We start from the raw sequence: 26,097 nt of genomic DNA, 5'->3' as shown, positions 1-26,097 counted from the left end.
TGTACGCCGCAGAAATCGTAGAAATGATTCGAAATGTCGGCGCAGCACTGGGCAAAGAGGGCGCTGTCGACTGCGCGGGCGTACAAACCACAGAATATCTGTGGTACAAACTCGAGCAGCGCAATTTTCATCGTTCAAAGCTGGGAAAAGTTAATTTTGAATGGCCCAGCGATGATCACAGCATTCCGGGCTATCACGGATCGGACTTTTTGCTCAGTGTATGTTGCGTGAGGGCTCTCTATGGACTGAAATACCATGCTCATAGTTTTAGCATCTCAATTCACGTGAGTAATTCGTACAATTTGTGATGAGAATGTAGAAATTTTCAACAGTTTTGATGTTGTGTGGCCGTGTTCGAGGGGTTTAATAGATATGTATATAGGATTTCGTAGATATGTGTATCACATACTTTACAGCCCTGTCGACTTACACTTGTGTACAGCGACAGGGCTGTGTATATTTACTGTTAGTACTGCTACTAAAGAATACAAATATACTTTGCCTTGAGAGTGTCTTGTTAAAACTATGGTCAGAGGTGACTCCAATTATCCAAAGGAACTATTCACTGAGGGGCGCAGCCCCGAAGTGAATAGTTCTTTTTGAGGCACCGAGGCAAATAGTTTTAACAAGAAACTCGAAATCAGGGAAAGTATATTTGTTTTATATTTTGGATCAAAATTTAAACAAGAGAAGGGGGAAATGGTGGGAAATGGTGGAAAATGCAAAATGGGAAGAATGCGCTGTTGTGAAGGGATCCTACATTGACCATAAGAAGCAAGCATGTAGCAGCGCGCAATGTGATGCAGATGTTTGTTGGAATGTTTTATAAAATGGGTTCAAGAATCAGGGGCGGATCCAGCAATTCTGCAAAGGGGAGGGGGGCGTAACTATTATTTTTGGTGCCACTTCCGGGTTTCATTTCATTTTTTTCTTTTTATTTCTTTTGCTTTTAACGATAAATAAAGGGGGGGCGTGCGCCTCTTGCGCCCCCCTCTGGATCCGCCACTGAGAATGTAGCCAATTGGAAGCGCTGAAATGAGTCACGTGTGCGTGCATTATTTTTTACGATCATGCACGGCCTGACGTCACAATGTTTACACTAGCAGTGCGCACTTAATCAGTTGTTACAAGTGCGTCACGCGCTACTATACGCAATGTCAATCCTGTAAACAACTGCTAGTTCGGGCTGCCAGCCGGCATTTCTTGTGCATAACATGTGGAGTACGTATACTCTTATGCGTACAGTACTTAAATGTGCGGGATTTCCGAGTGCGACGTGCGTAAATATTTGGGACGAACATCTTCGGACATCTTGACTTTTGAGCGAGTGCTACATGTAGCTGACTGGTATCCCACAAAGGTACGTGAAAAATGCTGTTAGTTTTCGACCCATTTTATAAAATAAATGATGCACAGGATTATTTCGTGGGTGTGCGCCTCGTGCATGTTGCACCATTGTCAATACTCTCGAGTGCGCCGCACCTTCACTAACGCACTCTATCCTGTGCATCGATCATTTGTATAACATTTTGACAAGAGCGACGCACCGGGGGTACGATGCGAAGCAATGCGCATTGTCAGAATTGTTTTTATGACGTCACAATCGTTTTGTTAGAAATTGATACATTTCACAGAGTGAAGGTACGTATGCTACATTTGCAAAATGTCGTCTAGAAGTGACGTCATTTTGCAAATAGTACTTTACGTAGTGTCAGCTTTCTGACATAGCTGAAAATTCCTTTAATCACGTGAAGCTCTTTCAACCAATCACCAGAGGATAATTTTTTGATCCAAAATATAATAGTATACAAATATACTTGGCCTTGAGAGTTTCTTGTTAAAACTATGGGCAGAGGTGACTCCAAACTAGTACTATTCACTGAGGGGCGCAGCCCCGAAGTGAATAATACTAGTTTGGAGTCACCGAGGCCCATAGTTTTAACAAGAAACTCGAAACTAGGCAAAATATATTTGTTTTATATTTTGGATCAAAAATTTGAATAAAAAGTGAAAATCATTATAATAGGCTTAGCCGCACTGCGGCGGCATGCGCAGCGCCTGCAATACGCAACAGTGCGAGAGATCGGAAATTGAAAAACGTAGTAGCCGTGACACCGCCAGGGTTGCCTGTCGCATGTATCCAAGCGATCGTATGGCCGCTGCAAACCTGAACACTAGAATTCGGGACCGGACGGGTACACTTGATTGTAAAGAAGGGTGGTTGTGACATCATTTTGCAAATAGTATACTATTTGCAAAATGTCGTCATAAAAGTGACGTCATTTTGCAAATAGTAGTTCATGGAGTGTCAAACACACCAACATTCTAAAATAGTTCAAAATACCTATAATCACGTGAAGCTCTTTTAGCCAATCAATGGAAGACAAAATTTTTGATGCGAAATATAAAAGTTAATAGTCAGTAGTAATAGTATGCTATAGTAATATTAGTGGTAGTCGTAGTAGTAGTGAAAGTAGTAGAAGTTGTGGTACAGCTGAAGTAGAAGCATTAGTAGATTACATGTAGTAGTAATCATAAACGCTAGATAAGGTTCAAGGGTTGATCAAGGACAGTAACCAAAGAGACAATCCAAAGACTGTAATTACTTTACATACAAAATATCAATACATTACACGTACACACTGAAACAGCAATTAAAAAAAGCTACCTTCAATATGTAATTACATCATTTCTTCAAATTGGACCTATCACGTGATATTGGATATTTGAGTGTATGGGGAGGAAAATGGAGAGAATGGATGAGTAAGGATGTTTTAAAGATGAGGAAATTGCTATGGCAGATGATAACCAAAATGGTAACAGTATCACCTTATACAATGCGATGTCAAAGAAGATGGCTCCCGGTTTCCTGAGAATTTGTCTTCGGTTGTTTCCATCGTAGTCCATACTACTGATTGTACTCATCAACAGATCTCCGTAGTACAACCTAAAAATCAAACGAAATGATGTCTTTATTTGACGATGTCCTATAGATGTCTCGAGAATATTCAAAAATGGGAAGTATTCACACGTTCTATAGCCCCTTTTACACTTGTGTTTCTTTACCCCGGACTTTCTCTGACCCAGGACTATCGTTAGTCCCGTACCCATCTTTTCAGCTTTTCACACTCGCCAATTAGTCCCGTACTATCTCTTGTCCGGGGCTAAGGAGAAAACTGACCTTTTTACACTCGTATTTCTTAGCCCCGGACTTTCCAAACCACATGAATATTTATGATTACGCTGTGTACTGTACACGTACAAGCACGCACCGGCAGCACTTGATTACAAATTTTGTACCTCGTTTCTGATTGGTCAGTGAGGGTCGGACTTCGTCTCCGTCGCTTAGCCCAGGATTATTTTTTCGTTCTGTTTACACTCACTTGCTTGGCACCGCAATTGCGGTGATAACCGTGCTTTTTTGCAGGGCCAGATAGTACCGGACTATCGGTGGGGCTAGCCCACTTTGGCAAAAACGAGTGTAAACAGAAAGTGGGCTAAGGATAGTCCCGTACCAACGGTGGGGCTAAGCCCCCCCCCCCCCCCCCCTTAGCCCCACCGTTGGTACGGGACTAAGCAAAAATTTACAAGTGTAAAAAGCCCTTATGAAAATATGGGAATTCAGCAAAATGCTTTTCTTTTTCGTTGATAACGAAAATTTGTTTTAGTTACCACGTTATGCCCTTAATATGTCATCAGTAACAAGTCAAGGTAATGCATAGTTCTCATGCAAAAAAAAAAAAAAAATTCATCTTTCTAATGTCTTCGTGTCATTATACAATCTCGGTATCATTGCTGTAGTTTTCTTATCCCATGACGACGCGTGGATTTAACCTAGACTTTAAAAATTAATTGCTTTTAAACAGCATTTAGAAATCTCCTCAAACTTCACTATATCCTTACTGATATCATTCTCTTTTTTCTGCAGTCACTGACTGAACATAATTTAGGGGTTAAAATATTCTTTTTGTACCTTTGCTCGTCGTAGTCGATGGCGAGTCCACCTGGCCTGAACAGCGGAAGACCGATGAGAGAAGAAAGCAGGACAACTCGATCTGACCCATCAAGACCGGCTCGCTCAATCTGTGCCGGAGGGCCGAACTCCGTCCAGAACATCAGTCTGTTATGGACACATGTTGTAGAAACAGATCAGGTGCAAGTACTCCACATGGAATACTTTAGGTTGTCATTCATTTACGTTATATAAGTACAGTGTATGTATATACATGGTATGTTTATTATATCTTGATTTTGACCGTATGTTGATACACATTGGGGCCTATAGCAAGTGTATGCACAAAACGTATTGAATATTTGACATAAATAAACATAAAAGTCATGACTAAATAGTATTTACTGCAAATTGGAAATGAAACCTATCAATGAATCGATGCCTCATAGCAATCTGTAGACAACATGAAGACCTCTTTTTAATTTCAAGAAAAAGAAAATAAAAGGAAAAAAGGAAAGTTTTAGAAAAATGAAAGTGATTGTTTTCTCAACTCACTTCCTCTCTGGATCGATGGCGATACTCCGTGGCTGGGTCACATTGTCTTGGAGCAGAGTTGTCCTGTATGATCCGTCGTACTTGGAGACTTCGATCGTACCACGGGGGTTGTCTGTCCAGTACAGGAGTTTGGTCGACCAATCAACTGCCACACCTAATTGGTTTCCAATTCACACGGGAAATATATCAATCTCTTTACGCTTCTAACGTATATCTGCCACGGAACGAACTCGACTGACAGCAGCATGAAGTGATAGTCGATGGAAGTTGAGTCAATAAGCAGTGAGATGAAAAAGCAAACATATAATACATAAATAACCGCGTCAAATAGTTTCCGCACACATTTTAGTTGATTACTGAAGATAAAGTTAATAAGCCTGATAGGCACAAAGGTTCAAGCCAAGAATGGAAAGACATTAACAATTGGTCTAGGGATCGAACAGTCAAAAAGAGAACATAAAGGAATAACTGTTATCAAAGAGATGCTTAGTAAACAGTGCATAGGGCAGTCATAGGGCTGGAATAATGACCCAGGGTATGAACAGAGTACAAATAATGCTACAAAATACAATGAACTGGATCATTCATCCTTGTCGCGTTATTAGGGCTGAGAAGCTGGAACTGCTACACCAAAATGACTCACAGTTTGTATATAAGTATTTTCATGATGCGCAAAACATACACGTTAAGCATTATATTTAACCATATGAGGTAGTTTTGCCTGGCAATTGTAGTTGTGATTTTGGTTGGTCTTCAAGACAGCGGGCAATGTTAGTGGATATTTTCCTTCTTTCGGGTTCGGGCTTTAACTTTAAGGCCCCCTCACACCTGAGCGAATTGCCTGAAATACGACTTGCTGGCGAAAGGAATTTTTTGAAAAAATCGTTTTCAGTGTTAATTGATAGTAAATCATATTTACCCTTCGTGTTTGGGATCGTACACCTTCTGAACTAACAGTTGCGATTATTCAAATTCGCACGGGATTTTTGAACATGTTCAAAATTTCCCGACGAATTGAAAAATCGTCTGTCATTTGCTTGAATTTCCATCTCTTATCTAGTCTGCGGTAATCGTTTGTTTATCGTTCGTGTGCTGTTGTCACGCATAGTGGGGCCCTCATCGCGCTTTTGCCAAGGTGGACCGATCTCGAAAGAACCCTAAACCTTGAAGCAACACGATCGGACTAAATATGACTTGCGCATACACTATAAAAACGAAAATACTATGACAAGCGTATTTTTGCTTGCCTTTTAAAGATTGACTTTTAAAATTTGAATAGCGATGCATACACGAAGGCAAGTCTACGAGATACTATGACAAACTATGGATTGCGAAGTGATACGAATACGAGCGAATGACCTGACGAAAAAAAAATTAGCGAATGCTGAGCTGCTCTCTGTGACCAGCCACTCACCACACTACTCATATGTAAACATTCCACCCGAAAGTTTCAAAGTTTCTTCAGAAAAATGGAAGATGCAGCCCGCCTCAGAGTCCAGTATTTACTGGCAGTGGCAGAGAATGAAGTTATACATCAGCAGCTGAACCTACACCAGTTCATCAGGGGCCGCTTCAGATGGAGACGAGGCTTCAGACGACGTCGTATCTGGAGAAGGACGTGGCTGAACCCTGCCAGAAGAAGGGCTTTTGGAATCTACGACCAGCTGTTGGTTGAGCTCCGAAGAGAAAACCCTTCGACTTTCAAGAAATTTCTCTGCATGCCCCCTGAACTCTACGATGAAATCTGGGACAGGGTCAGAGGAAGAATCAGGAGGCAGTACACCTGGTACAGGGAGCCGCTGGAAGAAGGTCTCAAGTTGGCAGCTACTCTCCGTCATCTTGTGTCTGGCACCAATCAATCATCAAGAGAAAAAATCGAAAACGCTAGCATCCGGGCACTTGAGCTCCCGGTGATGAAAAACTAGCACGCCGAGAGCACAGTCGGTGACATTGGTGTAGGGTTCGACCTGGCGCCGAGTGGATTTTGTTACCGTAAATCGGGAAGTTTACATTGTGTTGATTTAAGTTACTGCTCGAAGATATGGGTGATGATAATAATATGGACTGTCTACTTTCGGGGGATAAGACATTTATTGCCCTCACGAGAATTGTATTGCCCTCGTCTTCAGTACATTCAATACATTTCAATTTGATACATTTCTAGTTCGGGCAATAAATGTCGCGTCCCCCTCAAAGCCAGTCCATATTATACTAATGCGTCGTTCTTCCAGAAATACCGCGTTCTGTTGAACATACCTTCAACTGACTGAATTCCACCAGTAATAACTCTCACTGGAGCACCCTGTCGCAAAGTGCCTTTAGCTAGACCCTTGCTTCCAACATCACTGAAGAATAGTAAGCCGTCTTGCATATCCACTGCCATGGCAACAACGTGCTGCTGGCCACTGAGGAAGCAGGACACGTTGAAGTTGGTGTCGTGACCGATTCTCATACTGGGGAAGTTGACAGGATATCGACAGAGCTGTGTTTGAGATGCCACAAAGAATTGAGGCGGGTCGATGGTGCCCTCTACATTAAGAAATCAGAAAAAAAAAATCGAATTTACATCATAAACCTGGCATTCTGAATTCCTTTGAGTTATTGCTTTCCCTATTCTGTTTTCTTCCTTCTGAGTGGTACGCGCTATAACACGCCTTTTTTAATCGATAAGAAACTTTCCCTTTCCATTCCCTCCTCAATCACACAGTGTGTGTATTCATTACCTCAAACAGAAATATTTCTGTGAAGAATCGTTGTCACTGGCCACTAATTTCATAAGACACTCGTTCCAATCTTCAGTTCACATCTAGCTACATGTATTTGTAAGGCTGACCTCATCCGCTTGATTGCCCAAAACCGGAATATTCCTGTTTCTATGACCAAAGCAGTATTAATATATGCAGTTGGTTGTATGGTTTTCGGCCACGCAGTGTAACTCTCTATGCAATTTGTAGCTGTCAACGCTAGGATTTTAATAATGGCATGGCCATCTAAAAGAACAGAGTCAATACCGAAGAGGCTGCCCTGGATAAAGAAGACTATATCGTCATCTTTATTATCATCATTACTATGATTATTTTTCATGATGTTTTTTTTTTATTACTATCCCTCCTGTACCCTACGAAAAATCAAATGAGAATGTTTCCACTATTTTCCTTTGGACAGCAAAACGATTGATGAATATTTACTAGTGCTAAGATGTAGTATGTGCTGAAGAGGAAAAGATTTAAAATGTACCTATGAATGTGTCACGGACCATTTTATCCTTATTCCACGTTTACATTTACTCTAGATCATCCGATTTTTGTTATCGTGTCATGGAATGATCATGAATTTGTAATGAAATATTTATATTTCACGATAATATATATTCTCTGAAAAATGGAGGGTGTCACCCGCCTATCACTCTTGTTACCTGAATCCCTTAATGTTCCCTCCGGGCTCGCTGCCGGATATCAAAACTTACTTTGTACAATCTTTTGCCGCGATCGAATCAGCGTACATGGTGATACCGTAGACCACCTCGTCTAGTTCATTGTGATGTTCGAGTGTACAAGTTGCATCAATTACAGTCACAAACATTTGCACGTGAATAATGTTCCTATATAGGATAAAGACCACTGTGATCGAGTCCTTATACCTATGTTTACGAGTCATCTTCATTAAAGAATCACTTTCGGCATCATCTTTTGAGACTCCCCCTTGTTTTCTTATCTTTGTCTATTTTGCTTTTCAGGCTTGAACTCGCACTTACCATTGCACGTGTGTCCGTCCCCTGACTCTAGACCCTCGTTCTCACAGCGACAGCTGTATGATCCATTAGGTCCGCCTCCAAAGCATATGAAGTCACATGGATTACTACTACACGGTGCTACGGAAATTGGAAAGATAACGGTACGCGTACAAGACAATCGTTGGAAAGTGAAATTCACATCACGTACAATTTACCACTGCTTCTCTGTCTTTTTTATATTCATTCCACTATGCTTTCAAGTGGGCAATCATGGGCGTCACCAGAAGGGGGGGGGGGGGGGGGTGCGTTGAGTGCGAACGCACCCCCCCCCCCCCCCCTTCAGACCGTTTAAAAAAAAAAATTAGTCTGCGAGCTACCTCAACGTCGGACCCTAAATAATAATTATTTTTTTATCTATTTTTTTTTTTTGAAATTTTGCATCGGGGACAAAAAAAAAAAAAAAAAAAATCATGGGCAAAAAAAATTCGCACCCCTGGTTCTGGCAGCACTGATTTTATACATATCTACTAGTACAAGTGTATTCTATACAGTGTTTACTATTAAGATAGATTTTGGACATCCTTCCCATGCTTGCTCACTTCGACGCCACCTCGCTGGTCATACCTCCCCCAGTCATGAACATAAACCGACACCCTTGACTACCAGTGGCGGATCCAGGGGGAGGGGCGCACCGGGCGTCCCCTACCCCCAGCCCCAGGGCCCTTTTAATTTCCAAAGCGAAAAAGTATAGCTACAAACGGCAGTTTTTTGACTGTAAAATGTCAAAATTTTCAAGCTTGCTGGCTCCGCTCGCTGGCATTTAGTCGTAATGCCATTCTCCACCCGGTGCGCCCCCCCCCCCCCCCTTACTGTTAAAAAAAAAAAAAAAAAAAAAAAAAAAAATATATATATATATAAATATATATATATATATATATAGCTACAAACGGCAGTTTTTGGACTGTAAAATGTCACAATTTTCAAGCTCGCTCGCTCCGCTCGCTCACATTTCAATTCTCCTGATATTGCTGCCAGTAATTGCCAGCAGTTGCGCCCGGTGCGCCCCCCTTAATTTCGAAAGCAAACAAGATATAGCTTCAAACGGCAGTTTTGGGACTGTAAAATGTCAAAAATTTCAAGCTCGCTCGCATGTAATCTTTATGCAATTCCCCTGATGTTACTGCCAGTAATTGTCTGCAGTTGCGCCCCGGTGCGGCCCCCCCCCCCTTAATTTCCAAAGCGAAAAATATAGCTACAAATGGCATTTTCTCTACTGTAAAATGTCAAAATTTTCAAGCTCGCTCTCTTCGCTCGCTCGCATTGAATCGTTATGCAGTTCACCGATGTGCCTGCCAGTAATTGCCAGCAGTTGCGCCCGGTGGCATGCGCTCCACCCCCCCCCCCCCTTAATTCCCAAAGCGAAAAAATAGGCTAAGAAAGGCAGTTTTTGGACAGTAAAATGTAAAATTTTCAAGCTCGCTTGCATTTAAATCGTTATGCAATTCACCTGATGTTGCTGCCAGTAATTGCCAGCAGTTCCGCCCGGTGCGCCCCCCTCCCTTAATTTCCAAAGCGAAAAAATATGGCTAAGAACGGCAGTTTTTGGACCTGTAAAATGTAAAATGTTCAAGCTTGCTCTCTTCACTCGCTCGCAAATCGTTATGCAATTCACCTGATGTTGCTGCCAGTAATTGCCAGCAGTTCCGCCCGGTGAGCCCCCCTCCCTTGATTTCCAAAGCGAAAAAAACACGGCTAAGAACGGCAGCTTTTGGACTGTAAAATGTAAAATGTTCAAGCTCGCTCGCTCCGCTCACTCGCATGTAATCGTTATGCTCTCCTGATATTGCTGCCAGTAATTGCTAGGAGTCGCGCCCGATGCGCCCCCTGAAATTCCAAAGCGAAAAAAATATAGCAACAACGGCAGGGTTTTATTTTTACTGTAAAATGTCAAATATTCAAGCTCGCTCGCTCCGCTCGCTCGCATTTAATTGTTATGCCTTTATCTTGATGTTGCTGCCAGTAATTGCTGGCAGTTGCGCCCGGTGCGCGCTCCCCCTTTATTTTCAGAGCGAAAAAATTATAGCTCCAAATGGTAGTTTTTTTTTTACTGTAAAATGTCAAAATTTTCAAGCTCGCTCTCTTCGCTTACTCGCATTTAATCGTTATGCCATTCACCTGATGTTGCTGCCAGTAATTGCCAGCAGTTGCGCCCGGTGCGCCCCCCCCCCCCCTTAATTTCCAAAGCAAAAAAAATATGGCTACAAACGGCAATTTTGGGACTGTAAAATGTCAAAATTTTAAAGCTCGCTCGCTCCACTCGCTCGCATGTAATCGTTAAGCCAGTCTCCCGATATTGCTGCCAGTAATTTGTCGTTTCACACCGTCATTCCATAATCCATTTATGGGGGGACAACCCCCTCCCACAACCTCCCCCCTTGCTCGTTTCGCTTGTTCGGGCTCGGTCGCGTTCATGACATCAGTGTAAGAATTATTACTAGAAGTTTATTTGAATTATACCATTCATAGGCAAATTGTTCAATAACAATTTACTTCAAAATGTACTGATACCTTGAACAAGTGGGACTGTTTCAAGTCGATAAAACACGCAAAAAAAACCTGCATCAAATTGCACCATTTACAACATCAAAATGCAAAAAGTGCTCACCGTGGGAGGGGGACACTCCCTCCACATCCTCCCCCTCGCTCACTCCTCTCGCTCTTGCCTGGCCGCGTTCATGATATTCAGTGTAAATATTAAAACAGGAAGTTTATTTGGATGATACTATTTTATTGGCAAATTGTTCGATATTAATCTACATCAAAATATACTGCTTTACTTTAAACAAGTGGGATTGTTTCAAGTCGATAAAACAAGCAAAACATGCATCAAATCCCCCTCGCTCTCTCCGCTTGCTCGGGCTCGGTCGCGTTCATGACATCAGTGTAAGAATCAATTCAAGAAGTTTATTGAAATGATATAGTTTATAGGCACATTGTTCAACAACAAATTCCATCAAAATGTACTGCTACCTTAAACAAGTGGGACTGTTTCAAGTTGATAAAACACGCAAAAAGCCTGCATCAAATTGCACTATTTACAACATCAAAATGCAAAAAGTTCTCACCGTGGGGGGGGGGGGGGGGGGGGACAACAGGCACTTCCACCCCCCCCCCCTTGCTCGCTCCCTCGCATACTAACACCCCCATCCCCCCCCCCCCCCCGCCAAGATGAAATCCTAGCTACGCCGGTGCCCTTTCCCCGCTTGGTTTTCCTCAAAAACAGTAAAAGTCTAGGGATTGAGAGCTTCCTAGAATCCTATATTCCCAATGTCTGTCAAAAAAAATCTCGTTACATTAGGGTCAAAACGCACCCCCCTTGATAAAAAGCTGGTGACGCCCCTGGCAATAGATGTTGCTTGTTGTTTGCTTTTATTCCTCTTTATTGTTTAAAAAGTCTGCTTATGTATACCAAGCAACTGTTTGTAGCATTTCGACAGAATGAATTGTCTGTAGAACGTGTGTTGCGACACGGATTGTCGCCCCTACACGGATTGTCGCCCCCGGCTCGGCTTGACAATCCGTGACGGAGTTGGCGGCACGGATTGTTGCCCCCGTCACGGATTGTCGTCTGGCGACAATCCGTGACGCTTGTGCAGTTCCCAGTTTTTGACCTCGAAGGCGACAATCCATGATGGCAAAAAATTTGTTGCGACACGGATTGTCGCCCCGTCAAGGATTGTCGCCCCGGGCTCGGGGTGGTTCCTCCGGTGTTAAGCTTTGGTGGGATGGGTATGACTGGTAAGATATGCGTATGTGTGTGTGTGTGTGTGTGTGTGTGTGTGTGTGTGTGTGTATTTGTTGTGAGCTGCATGATATGTGATGTGTATGATTTGTAGGTGCGTACAATAAGTGACTTGTGTATGGGTTTCCGTATTGTTGTGTGTGTGTGTGTGTGTGTGTGTGTGTGTGTGTGTGTTTGGAGTATGATAATACAATATATGAAACTGTGCATGTGTGGTGGTTGTATAGTGGTAGTGGTTTGTTTGTCTGTGTGTATTCGTGTGCCTGTATGCTTACGTGTGTATGTGGTATATAGTGGCGTACGTGTATATCAAAGGGTATGTGATGGTGCGTGTTCGTGGGCGCAGTTTTGTGCCTGCATGAGTATCTGAGGGGTTTGGTGTATCTGAGGGGTTTGGTGTTCGTGGCGAGGGGTTTGGTGTTCGTGGCCCTACGTATGTGTGTTGTGTGTGAGCGTTCGTGTGTCTACGTAAGGCCCCAGTCACATAATGCTCTGCGTCCGGCGTTACGTCCAAACAAGTCATTTTTTTTTCTGCGGACACCCGGGGATCTCTTGCTGTCACCAGAGCATTTTTACAAAACATGCGGGGAAAAATATGTGGGGAAAAATATGCGGGCGATACGGAGAGATACGACCAAATGCGGATACTTGCGTCCACTTGCGGATATTCTTACGAATTTGCGGATATTTTCGGATAGTTACAGATTGTTATAAATAACTATGTACAATATGACGATCCCTGCCAAGTCAATGTATTATGACAGCAAATTTATCAAATATTGGACTGTCTTACATTGTACACTGGGGAAAACTGAAACTGAATTTACGTACAAGTTGTGAAAAGTTTTCGCATTTCTTAAATTTGCTTTACAGTAATGAAAGATATATGAAATTTTGAACTTGAAGTTTGAATTTTATTTGTGCAGCTCAAATATGGATAAACATCATAAATGTAAAGACTACATAACATAATTATGCCACAAATAGAATACTATCTAGATCGATAAGTTAAACAGAGTAAGAAAATGTACAGTCATGGAACAGACAAACTGTGGTTACGCTGTCATTGTGCAGCGATATTCATGACTTTCTGGGTTATGTTAAGGAGATTGTTATAATAAAGCAAAGCCTATTACATTTCCAGAAAAAAAAAATCATTAGGACATTCGGACACCCCTCCCACACCAAAATACAATATAAAAAAAAAATGTAATATCCATGGAGCGTAAAGTGGGTAAGACTATAGGGAAATATTAAATTCGTTCTCATCTTATATCGTTTATCGCTGTCCCACACCTTCCCGGCCAGAAAAGTGAATAAAATGCTGTCACCTCATCCCCAACCCAAAATTTGCTTTCCGAGTTTCGGAAAATATACATTCAAATTGTTATACAAGGAAAAAATGTTCAGCACCAATGATCAAGCGATGTCATGCGTATATGGGTGCCACCTAAAATGACCATATGTGGGAGAAATTTAGTAACTTGACTTTGCGGTTCTGCCTCTCCACCGCTCCGAGCGTGTTGTAGCATTCCTTCAGGTAAATGCGCTGCAGCTTGGCAACACGAGTTGTGTGGCTTCCCACGCGTCTCTGTGCTCCCATGTGAGTGGAAAACAGAAAACGTCGAAGGACGTAATCATGTACGTAATCACAGCATCCGTAACTCTCCGCAAATATCCATAAGCGGACGAAAGTGTTATGATACGTTAACTTGCGGTTGATTTCGAATACTTACGGTGGACGTAAGCGAACGCAAACGGAAGGGAGGTAAAAAGTTTTGCGGATGGTCGGCGTTCAAGCTATGGAGAGTAACGTTCAGTTACGGCTAGTTACGTTTGGTTACGGTTACCTTACGTAAGTCTGCGTCCGTGGAGTCCCTCTGCGAAATTTGAACATTTCAAAATTTCGCAGGTTTGCCGCCTTCATTTTATGCCCCAGTCACACAGTGCTTTACGATGGATTACGTCCGCCGCGGATAGATACAGGGGGACGCAGTGTGGACGCAGGCATCCGCAGGGACGTACGTAGACGTAACTGTGCGTAACTCATCCGTAAAGAAACGCAAAATGACGTCGCCGAACCTGCGAAATTTTGAAATGTTCAAAATTTTGCAGAGGGACGCCACGGACGCAAACTTACGCAAGTAACCGTAACCAAACGTAACTATTCGTAACTGAACGTAACTACCCGTGGCTTGGACGCAGACCATCCGCAAAAAAAAAATACCTTCCGTCCGTTTGCCTTCGCTTACGTCCACCGTAAGTTTCCGAAATTAACCGCAAGTTAACATATCACAACAGTTTCGTCCACTTACGGATATTTACGGACAGCTACGGATGTTGCGGACATTTACGTCCTTCGACGTTTTCCGTTTTCCACTCGCATGGGAACACAGAGACTCGTGGGAAGGCACACTACTCCTGTTGCCAAGCTGCAGCGCCTTTACCTGAAGGAATGCTACCACACAGTCAGAGCGGTGGAGAGGCAGAACTGCATGGTCAAATTATGAAATTTCTCCCACATACTGGTCATTTTAAGTGACACCCATATACCATGTGTACTCATGACATCGGTTGACTCTTTGTGCTGAACTTTTTTTCTTGTACTCTTCGAATGTATATTTTTCGAAAAAAAGCAATATTTTGGGTAGGGGATGGGGTGATAGCATTTTATTCACGTTTCTGGTAGGGGATAGTGTGGGACAGGGGCAACTATATAAAATGAGAACGAATTTAGTATTTCTCTATAGTCTTACCCATGCACGTTACGCTCCATCGAATGTGTATTACATTTTTTTTGTGATAATAATAATAATAATGATGATGATAATAATAATAATAATAAAGGACATTAATATTTCGCAGCTACTATACTCTACTGCGCATTACAAAATGACATGCATACAAGAAATTGAAGAGAATGACTTGATATTGTATTTGGGTGTGGGAGGGGTGTTTGAAAGTTTTGATGTTTTTTTTTCTGTAAATTTGATAAGCATTGTTTTATCATAAATATCTCCTTAACATAACCCCGTAAGTCATGAATATCGCTGAACAACGACAGCGTAACCACAGTTTGTCTATTCCATGACTGCAAGTAATATCTTCTTACTCTAAAGTTTAACTTTTCGATCTATATTGTATTTTATTTGTGGTATAGTGATGTTATATGTGACCCTGCACCACAAAACACACAACAAGTCGCCACACATGAAATTTTAGTTGAGAGCATATTCTGAAAAAGCAGACTTTAAGCTTTAAAATGATGTATTACTCAAATCAAATGGACTCTCCTAACTTATCTAAATAGTGGAAAGAATGCACACACTCAGAAAAAGTGTAAATTGAGAAAAGAGGCTCTGAAGTACAGTGTCTATTCAAGCGCTTAATCTTTATCAAGCCGTGCTGGTTGTGCGATGAATGGGACAAAAAAAAACAAAAACAAAACAAAAACAGGATGGAAACCACCGGAGTAACAGCAATGAGGGGATTATCAGATTAAACTGAAATTAATAATAATAATAATAATAATAATAGTAATAATAATAATAATAATAATAATAATAATAATAATAATAATGATAAGGCCTTATCTCCCCAAGGTAGCCAAGTCAAGATCGGCTCGGTTGACCCATTTCACCTATTTTCAGTCCTCACACAAAATCAGTGTGTGCGACTTTTTGTTCGTTTTGTGATGCACGGTCACATAATATAATTATTTTCTTTACATTTATGACGTTTATTCATATTTGAGTTGCACAAACAAAATTCAAACTTCAAGTTCAAGATTTCATATATCTTTTATTATTGTAAAGCAAATTAAAGGATTACGATTTTTTGCACAACTTGTACGTCATTCAATTTCAGTTTTCCCCAGTGTACAATGTAAGACAGTCCAAAATGTGATAACCTTGCTGTCATAATACACTCACTTAGCAGGAATCGTAAGAGAATACCAAATTGTCCATAATTATTAATAACAATCTGTAACTATCCTAACTATCCGAAAATGTCCGCAACATCTTCGCAAGTGTTCAGAACTATTATGTGCCAATTCGTAAGAATATCCGCAAGTGGACGCAAGTATTCGCATCTGGTCGTATCTGTCCGTATCGCCCGCATTTTTTGCCCGCATGTTTTGTACAAATTTCTGGTGACGGCAAAGGATCCGCGGGGGTCCGCGGAAAAAATGACTTTTTTGGACGTAACGCCGGACGCAGAGCATTATGTGACTGGGGCTTTACGTTTCTTTACAGACGAGTTACGGACAGTTACGTCTACATACGTCCCTGCGGATGCCTGCGTCCACGCCGCGTCCCCCTGCGTCAACTCATCCGCGTCTATCCGCGGTGTACGTAACCCATCGTAAAGCACTGTGTGACTGTTGCATTAGCACGCAGGAGATCATAGGAACGAAACATTCAAGCGACACAATTCCCACAACACGCGCAGCGCTCCATCACACACATACACACACATACACACACACACACACACGCACAAACGGACACGAAATTATCATGTGCACGCGCACATACACACTTCCTTGAAACCTCACCATGACTTTTTACATGGCATGTTTGCATGGATGTAGCCATGTAAGTTATGTGTTAATATTTCAATGACTATATCCAGAGCGATATTACCCAGCAAAATGTGCTTCGAGGGCGGGCGACAATCCGTGCCGCCAGCCCTCGTCACGGATTGTCGCCAGACGACAATCCGTGACGGGAGCGACAATCCGTGCCGCCAACGCCCGTCACGGATAGTCGCCCCGAGCAGGAGGCGACAATCCGTGTATATTGACCGATTTTGTGACGCGCTATGTGTATTTTTGGCATGGGCGCAGCCATAGTGGGTGTATCAGCCGACCCCCCCCCCCCCCCTCCGCACTCCCCCACCCCTCTCCCTACATTAGCACGCGCGCAGAATGAAAAACTGCTTTAGCCAATAGGCGTCTCGTACTGAGTGCGCGAATGCTTGCTTAGTGCGCGAACCTTTGTTACAAGTGCGTGTAAACATGTTGCCCCGGGGTGGGGGAGAGCAGGGGGGGGGGGGGGGGTCGGCTGATACACCCACTATGGCTGCGCCCTGTGCCGTAAAATGTCTGCTGCCCTCAACGAACCCGAATCGGTCAATAGGGGCGACAATCCGTGTCGCAACAAACGTGATTCATCATAACATTTTCGTAATAAATTATGTAAAGACTTTAATAGTATGCTTCTTAAACACATATATTATTTATTGCAGTTGTCGATACTCTTTCTGGAGATGAAAATAGTGTCTACATCCAAATGTATGACCAACTTACAATACTGGGGAGGTTGTACATCCGGGTCATAGATTGCGACTCCGTAGGGCGTGGATTCTAGGTTGATTGTTATAAGGTTATTGCCGGTGTTCTTATTCATGATGTACAACGAGTTTTGAGCTTTTCCGGTCACATAGATGTAATCCTGCATTAAAAAAAAAAGTGTTTCTTACAACAAAATTATGAAAGAATTTGAACATGGTGGTAATTGAGTGTATTTCTTGTCAAATATGTAACTTATAGTTTATGAAAGCAATGATGCTATATATGGTGCATTCCCACTGCCGATCAGATCAACTCGATCAATCCCGATCAAGCTTTTTTGGCCTGGTCGGGCTCGCTCGGCATTGGTATTCGGGGTCGATCTGCCTAGATTGGCATCGCTCCTGCTGCCTTCACGATAATTTTGGACATGTCCAAAGTATTCAAGTAGGAAGCCCGAACACCAACATCTCGGGTAGTGATCGAGAAGAGATCGAGCTGATCGGTAATCGGTCGTATAGAAATCTAGTGTGGTCGGGACGGATTTTCCCCCGAGCTAAGTTCCCGATCATCTTGAGTTATACCCCGTTCCCACTGCCGATCAGATCAACTCGATCAAGCGAGATCAATCCCGATCACCTATTTTTACCAGAGCAATCCCGACCAAATGCTCGATCGTCCTTCAACACGATCCCTTCCCGACCGCTATTCGATCTTTTACGATCCACATCCGACCATTCTCGACATCTCCAGAATCTCTCCTCAACAACCACGCAGATCTCTACTCGAACATCCCGATCTACACACAATCAATACACGATTGCTACACGGTCAATACTCGATTTCTACTAGACTTCTTAGACCAGCTCGACATGACTCGATCTGTGTCAGATCTTGCATCGAACGGGTCGGCAGGTTCGTACAGTGATCGAGTAAAAGAAGAATTGGTTACAGTTATTCGTTGGGTTAATTGAGACAACTCAGTATTTATGCTTGAATACGGCGTGGCCCAAAAGAGTGCTATAAAACCAGGGAGGTGTTAGAAAAGGAGAGACAACTCCTGCTCTCCTTTGAAGTCATGCGCGGCACCGCCGATAAGTTATGCGCTTAACTACAGGTGGAAATCAGGTGCTTTGACAAAAGAGAGCATCAATAATCGGGACTAGCGCTCTCACATCTGGAAATACTTGCCCCTACTGCATTTCGCTCTCTCTCTTTCAATGTGATGGCAACAATGACTTTGTGTACCTTGAATTGGAGCAGCGAATCAAAATGCAGCGTAAAACTGACATTTTAACAGCAAATAGTTCAAAAGCACGCTGGTGCACGCTTTAGCGGAGTACTTTATTTGAAAGATCAAAATATCCCAGATTAAAGGATAGAAAACTAACATGCGGAAATGTGCGCATTATAGGAAAATATTAGGTTTTTAAGATGGCCTAATTTTCATTTCATTTCAATTTGCGCATTACGAAGAAACTAGAAATACATGCTTATAACATTGAATTCTTTCCTAAACTACTCTTAATCAATTCGAGTATTTCATTTAAAATTTTACGGGGAAATAAAGCTTGTAATTCAACGAAAGGTGAAATGCGTTCTTCGTCTCCGAACTTCGCCTTGCAACTAGAGCGGTGCAGAGCATGACTTCAAAGCGAATAGTGGAATGCTAGACATCCCATTGTAACGCTTTGAACCAAAACATGTGTTTGCATGAATTACGAAGAGTTGTCTCTCCTTTTCTAACACCTCCCTGATAAAACTGACTATTCATTGCAAAAGCATGAAAAACGAAAGAAATGATTATCTTTAATATAGGTTTTACCGGCCAATTTCGCACTTTTGTCAGTCCATTTGATAAAAGGTTTATTCACTTTAGCGAAAATCCTCATCACAGCACATTCTGTCATTCAAAATTGCAAGTTGTCCGTTCAATTTAGCATTCCGATCAATGAGATTTGCACATGTGCCTTTCGAATTCGTTAAACAGGCATTCAAATTGGCACGTGCTCTTCAGTCATTCAAATTCGCCAGCACTGGCGAAAGGGGTATTTCAGTCATTCAATTTCGCGTATGGGCAGTCAAATTCCTAACATGTTCATTGAAATTAACGTCATGTTATTTCTTTTTTGAAAAGGTGATAACATTTAAACGCGTATTTCTATGTGACTTTGTTTCTTCCACGCACTGTTAAGCAGTAAAAGTATCGTATTTTTGACCATATTATATGACTCGAGTTTGCTGTTCTGTAACGCCCCTTTTCTTTCATACAGTACATTTAGGCCTACATGTACCAATACTCTAGTTTAACTTCATCTTCTTACAGTCATGACGGCACAAGTTAGATACAGACGTATTTCTCAAGGGGACAGAAAAAGAATTATAGGAATATTTGATGATCATAACCTTGACTTCCTACAACTGGCCGACACAAGGAATAAAGCGCTCAACGGCGAGATAAGTTGTGGCCACGCACATGTTGCACTATTTTCGGACTTGAAGAGTCACTAAGCACATTAAAGAAAAAAAAATGTTACCAAAATCTCTAAAATGAGTACGAAAATATGAAATGTAATAACGCTTGGAAAACAATAACTATGTAGAAAAAACAAAGAAAGAAGCAAACCATAAACATGTGTGCTAAATTGACTGCAAAAGATGTTAAATTAATTGCCAAAAAATGAATTGGAATGAACGAGAGCAGCATGTCCGTGATCACGTGACTATATCATTCTAAACTGAATTAACAAATAACCAAATGGTGCTCGTTTTAAAAATTTCAATTAAAAAAAGTGTTAATTAGAATGAGGCTAAAGGTAATTTGAATGCTCCAAAATTAATTTGAATGAAGAGATCATAAAATTGAACTACCGAACATGTCATCTATGGTATATTTTGCTAAATTGAATGCAAGCAATTAGGAATTGGACTGACAAAAGTGCGAAATTGGCCGGGAAAACCTATAGTTGATAGAAGAACACTTCCTATTTTGAAACCACAATCATCAATTCTCATGCAGGCGTTTCGATTCTATAGTCATTTTTTCCTGAAAAAAAAAAAAAACGATGACAAAGACTGATCACTACTGTTTGTGAGCCACTCAAAAAGGTACAAAAAATGCATTCAGTTGTATTCATTCATTTTATCCGTTTTCAGTAGCTATTTTTGACGCATTCGTTATCAGTTTTTACGGTTTCACTATCGCTCAGTCAAGTAGGATATCAGTGCCCAAAGTTACAGATTTTGTAAATCACAAATTTTCATGGAGATCAAAGCGCCTGCACGAAGATTGATTATCATTGTGTCAATCAAAATTTGAGGTGTTCTTTCTATATATTGAATAATGTAACGATTTCATTCATTCGCTCATATCTTTTTAAATAAGAGACAGTTTTGTAGCACTCTGTCTGCCGGGACACCATGTATGATATAATAGGTTCGTTCATATGCATTCGATATTTGCAGTGGATGTGAAGAATAGCAAATTTAAGTTTGATGTCTCATAAAGAAAAAAAAAATGTTACACCGCCACGCTTCGTACTGTGCATTACATATAGGCTGAAATTAATCATAGGCTGAAATTAATTCGGTCCAAAATGAAACATAGGCCTATATGCCCATAAATGCACCATTATAGAGTTGAAAAAAAAATGACTGTTCTACAACCCTAATGAGTCGTGTTATCTTTGTCATTATTGTTCTCGTTATCAAAGAATGAAAAGTGAATGAAAAATATGTATGTATTCATTGATGAGGTATAGGCCAAAGAGTGTGTAAAAGAAAATACATGTATCATATTAATTTCTAAATTCATGAAGTGTGCTGATATGTGGAACAGAGTACATATGAAAATAAAACAATATAACATTTTTCACTAGCAAAAATGATGAAAATCTTGGTTATTTTTTTGTCAACTCATCCTTCATGAATTTAGAAATGAATATGATACATGTATTTTCTTTTACACACTCTTGGGCCTATACTTTATCAATGAATACATATCTTTCATTCACTTTTTCATTCTTTAATAATGAGAACAATAATGACAAAGATAACACGACTCATTTGGGTTGTAGAAGAGTCATTTTTTTTCAACTCTATAATAGTGCATTTATGGGCATTTATGTTTCATTTTAGACCAAATTAATTTCAGCCCATGCACCTATGTAATGCACTTACGAAGCGTGGAGGTGCGTATGTAACATTTTTTTTTTATGAGACATCAAATTTAGATTTGCTATTCTTCTTATATATCCACTGCAAATATTGAATGCATATGAACGAACCTATTTTATTATGCAAGGGTGTCCCGACACACAGAGTGCTACAAAACTGTCTCTTATTTAAAAAGATATGAGCGACTGAATGAAATCGTAACAGCATTTAGTAGTTCCTAAAGAACACCTTAAATTTTATTTGACACAATGAATAATCAATGTTCGTGCTGGCGCTTTGATCTCACGGCCATTGCCCTGAAAATTTGTGATTTAAAAAATCTGTAACTTTGGGCACTGATATCCTACTTGACTGGGCGATAGTGAAGCCATAAAAACTGATAACGAATGCATCCAAAATAGCTACTGAAAACGGATCAAGTGAATGAATCCAACTGAATGCATTTTTGTACCTTTTTGAGTGGCTCACAAACAGTAGTGATCAGTCTTTGTCATCGTTTTATAGACCAGCGCAGCAATTTCTGTCGGAAGCTTAATCTTGCAAAGTTGTCAAAGTTGTCCCTCAGTCAAGAATGGCTTGGGTGGCAAAAGTATCAAAAATGCAAATTACAAGTTCTCAAGAAAAATGACTATAGAATCGAAACGTCTGCACGAAAATTGGTGATTGTGGTTTCAAAATAGGAAGTGTTCTTCTATTAACTACTAAAGATAATCATTTCTTTCATTAATTCATGCTTTTGAAATGAAGAGTCAGTTTTATAGCACTCTTTCGGGCCACGCCGTATACAAGTATAAATACTGAGTCTCATATAACCAAACGAATAATTGTAACCAAATCTTATATCACTCGATCACTGTACGAACCTGCCGACCGGTTCGATGCAAGATCTTACACAGATCGTGTCATGTCGAGCTGGTCTAAGAAGTCTAGTAGAAATCGAGTATTGACCGTGTAGTGATCGTGTATTGATTGTGTGTAGATCGGGATGTTCGAGTAGGGATCTGTGTGGTTGTCGAGGAGAGATTCTGGAGGTGTCGAGAATGGTCGGGTGTGGATCGTAAAAGATCGAATAGCGGTCGGGAAGGGATCGTGTTGAAGGACAATCGAGCATTTGGTCGGGATTGCTCTGGTAAAAATAGGTGATCGGGATTGATCTCGCTTGATCGAGTTGATCTGATCGGCAGTGGGAACGGGGTAAAAAATAGGTGATCGGGATTGATCTCGCTTGATCGAGTTGATCTGATCGGCAGTGGGAACGGGGTATTATACAAGCAGAGCTCGACTACTACAGAATATCGAAAGGTTTGAATTAAAACCCCGGGCAGAGCCCTCCGCCTTAAACGGACAAAATTGCGCGGCCGAGCTAGTACCGCAATTGAGGCCGAGCTAAGCCTGGGCTCGACCAGGGCTCGGGCCAGCCCTGCACCGTAAAATGGGGTCTTAGTCTTTCTGGAGGACGGACTTTTATCCAGCTGGTTGAGAGGGCCCTACTGCCTATGGGTGTTATCAATGTATAGGCCTGGTCTATTTAATACCTCAAACAAGGCGACGTCATGGAAGCGATTGTCTCCATTCGTCTCAAACAGCCGTCGGCGGTTGTTTCCATTGAAGTCACACACTTCCACGCGGTTATTAGACGGGTCAGCATCAACCCAGTAGACGCTGTGTGACCGTGATGTTGAGGATAAGAATGTTTAAAATACGTTTCCATGCCACGTTCAAGTTAAGATAGAGATAACATTATCTTATGGCTGCCAGAATCATTCGGTGTTTTTTTTTCCATGACAAGCACAGAAATAAGTGAGTTAAACAAAACTTGAACGAATTGAATTATTTATTTTTTGTGACTGTTACGCATCCCGGACCAACCTGAATTTTCCAACGAATTACATTTCATTAGACAGATGAAATGTTCGAGAAAATATTCATCTGAATTCTGAAAAAAAAAAGGAAAGGGAGAGCTTTGTCAGCAAAACAAACAGGCAGCCCGTCATGATTGAAATTAAGAAAACTAATGAATGAAAATAAGGCGGAAAGATCGCCGAAATGATACACCTCCAATGCAAATTCATAACGAAATTGGTTGAGAATGTAGCAGTGCGCATTTATAAGATATGTTACGCAACGGCTGTGTAACACCACTGATCAAAGTATGGGAGAATGTGTTTTCTGGAAGATAAATTTAAAGAATGAAACATCATTCATTATTCATCAATTTTATCAATATCAAATTTGCAGTAACTTCTTTTTGTCGATGAAAAGTTGTTTATTGTTATGAAACACTATGGCTCGAATTCACGAAGGTGGTACAAATGAAACCATGGTTTAAACCACGGACAAAAACCATGGTGCGCCAAGTGTCGCACAGAATATTTCGTTACGAAATTGGTCATTTCGTCGACAAAATGACCGTCTCGTTAACGAAATTATAATTTCGTGGACAAAATGTTCATTTAGTCACAAAATGTTGACATTTCGTTACAAAATAATCATTTCATGGACGAAATGGCCGATTTCGTAAAGAAACATTCCATGCGACACTTGGCGCTCCATGGTTTTTGTCCATGGTTTAAACCATGGTTTCATTTGTACCACCTTCGTGAATTCGGGCCTTAATGGTTATATATTATTCAAGGTTAATAAGTGAAATTGTCTTTTCAATATGCAAATGATAATGTAAGGCAGTTCGTCTTGTTTTTATACGGAATCTGCGTTGATCAGATTGACAAATAACCTTAATGTTGTGTTTGGAAAAAAGTAGCTTCAAATTATATTTTTCAATATCATTTGACTGGCGTCCTCATAGGCTGAAGGTTGATTTTCAACTGTATGCCATCGTACAAAACCAACGTACAGATTTGTTTCGTGGTCAATGGTGATCCCATAAGGGCGGAGAATGTCCGTCGTAACCAGTTTACTCCGGCTTCTGCCGTCTAGATTGCTTCGTTCCATTTTAGGCTGTGAGCCAGCGTCCGCCCAGAACATAACTCTGCGTGCAAAACAACAACAACATAGTGCTTGTCAAAATTCAGATGAAGAGTCACTGTGCTGGCAGCGAAATCTTCTCTCGCAGACTAGCTTGCAGACACCTTTGAGATAAACACAGCAGTTACCTGTATCATGATACACTGTCGAACAGAAAACGTTTTGTGATCGACTCAGAAATTTCATGTCATGTAAAAATCCAGCAATATTAGGCAGATAAATTTAAAGCAGAATACTAAAGGAAACGCATATTTTGTTGGATTATTCCCACATTTCAAGCTTAGACAGTCAGGCACAGGCGCAGAAAACTGCGCCTCCCGCCAGGCGCAGAAAACTGCTACTTTGGGGTTATCCGCCCGAGCGCCGAGCAAGTGTGCCCGCTACAATCGATTCTCGTAGTTTCTGCGAACAGTCGGTTCCATTGATACCGTCTCTATGTACCAGGAGCTCGTTACTGCTTTTTACATCCCCCACCCTGTTCCACTGATTTGCAGTGCACTACTGTATGGAAGACAAATTGCCAAAACACGATTCATAGTATATGTGTATTATACTGCACTGTATCACCATAATTAATCGTATATCGAATTACGACATGCATCAGGCACATCATAGAGCCACACGCTCTCACCAACAAACACCATGCATGCACTATATAGCTCTCTTCACACTGACCATAGCTCATTTATACATCAAGAAATAGGCTAGTAAAAATGAAAAGTAAGAGTCATTGGGATTACCTGATGCTGTTACGCTGTTACGCTGTTCTGCTTCCTTTGCAGAATCATCTGCAAGTAACTCTGATAACTCATGTTTAACTATTATGTGCTCTCTTGTCACTCTGTCTCTCTGGAATCCACAATACCCATCGCATATAGCTCCTGCCTCTGTGCTTTGCTCATGGTCAGTTCGAGACCAGGGAGGTAGGCCCCACAGAGAGGCTGGCCGAACTTTCACAACACTTTCTTTGTTTTAAACTGCTGCCCTATGTTTACTCAACAGAGATAAGAACCCAACCTGCCGGGGAGAGTACCACGGAGAAGAGAGAGGGGGAAAGAGATGTTGTGTTGAGAGATGGAAGGTGGCTGTGCTGGGGGAGAGAAAGGGAAAGAGGCCAAGAGAGGAGATGAGAGAGGAGAAGAGAGAGAGAGAGAGAGAGAAAAGGAGAGAGGAATGTCTGATAGGAAGGAGTACATTTCTGTTACACTATCCAACGCCTGTTGCACAAGGCTAAAAAGAGGGCAAACCGGTGGTCATTCAAAAAACATTTACCTAATCATGTATTCCGGCCAGAATTACGCCAGATGTCATGGTTTTATTCCCCTACAAATGGATTATTATGCAAGATTAGGTATTTGGTTTACTACAGATGAAATATCAGAAAAGTGTCAGGGTTAAAATTTTCGTACGAAATTAATATCGATTTGGTGTCTTCATCACCGAAATTTTCTCCATGCCTTTTACACTACGAGCATCGCGTGGCATGATGGGTATTGTCATTATAATATTCATGATAGCAGAAATCAGCGCTTTTCGACAGGCGCAGTTTTCTGCGCCTGTGCCTGACTGTTAGAGCATGTTAAACACAGCGGCCTTTAATT

At 41.3% G+C, this 26,097-nt stretch overlaps 1 protein-coding gene across 1 annotated transcript in view; it reads right to left on the bottom strand.

The window, feature by feature from the left end:
- The window catches only part of LOC140242934 (uncharacterized), a 153,942-nt gene that overhangs the window by 86,759 nt on the left and 41,086 nt on the right, over positions 1 to 26,097 (bottom strand). The window contains exons 7-14 of the mRNA XM_072322682.1: positions 24,366 to 24,500; positions 23,047 to 23,173; positions 17,354 to 17,498; positions 8,262 to 8,378; positions 6,764 to 7,036; positions 4,508 to 4,661; positions 3,974 to 4,120; positions 2,830 to 2,947 (exon numbers count right to left, since the gene is read on the bottom strand). Coding sequence (XP_072178783.1) covers positions 2,830 to 2,947; positions 3,974 to 4,120; positions 4,508 to 4,661; positions 6,764 to 7,036; positions 8,262 to 8,378; positions 17,354 to 17,498; positions 23,047 to 23,173; positions 24,366 to 24,500 — 1,216 coding nt within the window. The remainder of the gene's footprint in view (positions 1 to 2,829; positions 2,948 to 3,973; positions 4,121 to 4,507; positions 4,662 to 6,763; positions 7,037 to 8,261; positions 8,379 to 17,353; positions 17,499 to 23,046; positions 23,174 to 24,365; positions 24,501 to 26,097) is intronic.

This window comes from Diadema setosum, chromosome 2 (assembly GCF_964275005.1).
Source record: "Diadema setosum chromosome 2, eeDiaSeto1, whole genome shotgun sequence".
Lineage (NCBI taxonomy): Eukaryota > Metazoa > Echinodermata > Echinoidea > Diadematoida > Diadematidae > Diadema > Diadema setosum.
The sequence above is the reverse complement of the archived record's forward strand: the minus strand, read 5'-3'. Positions and strand labels throughout refer to the sequence as shown.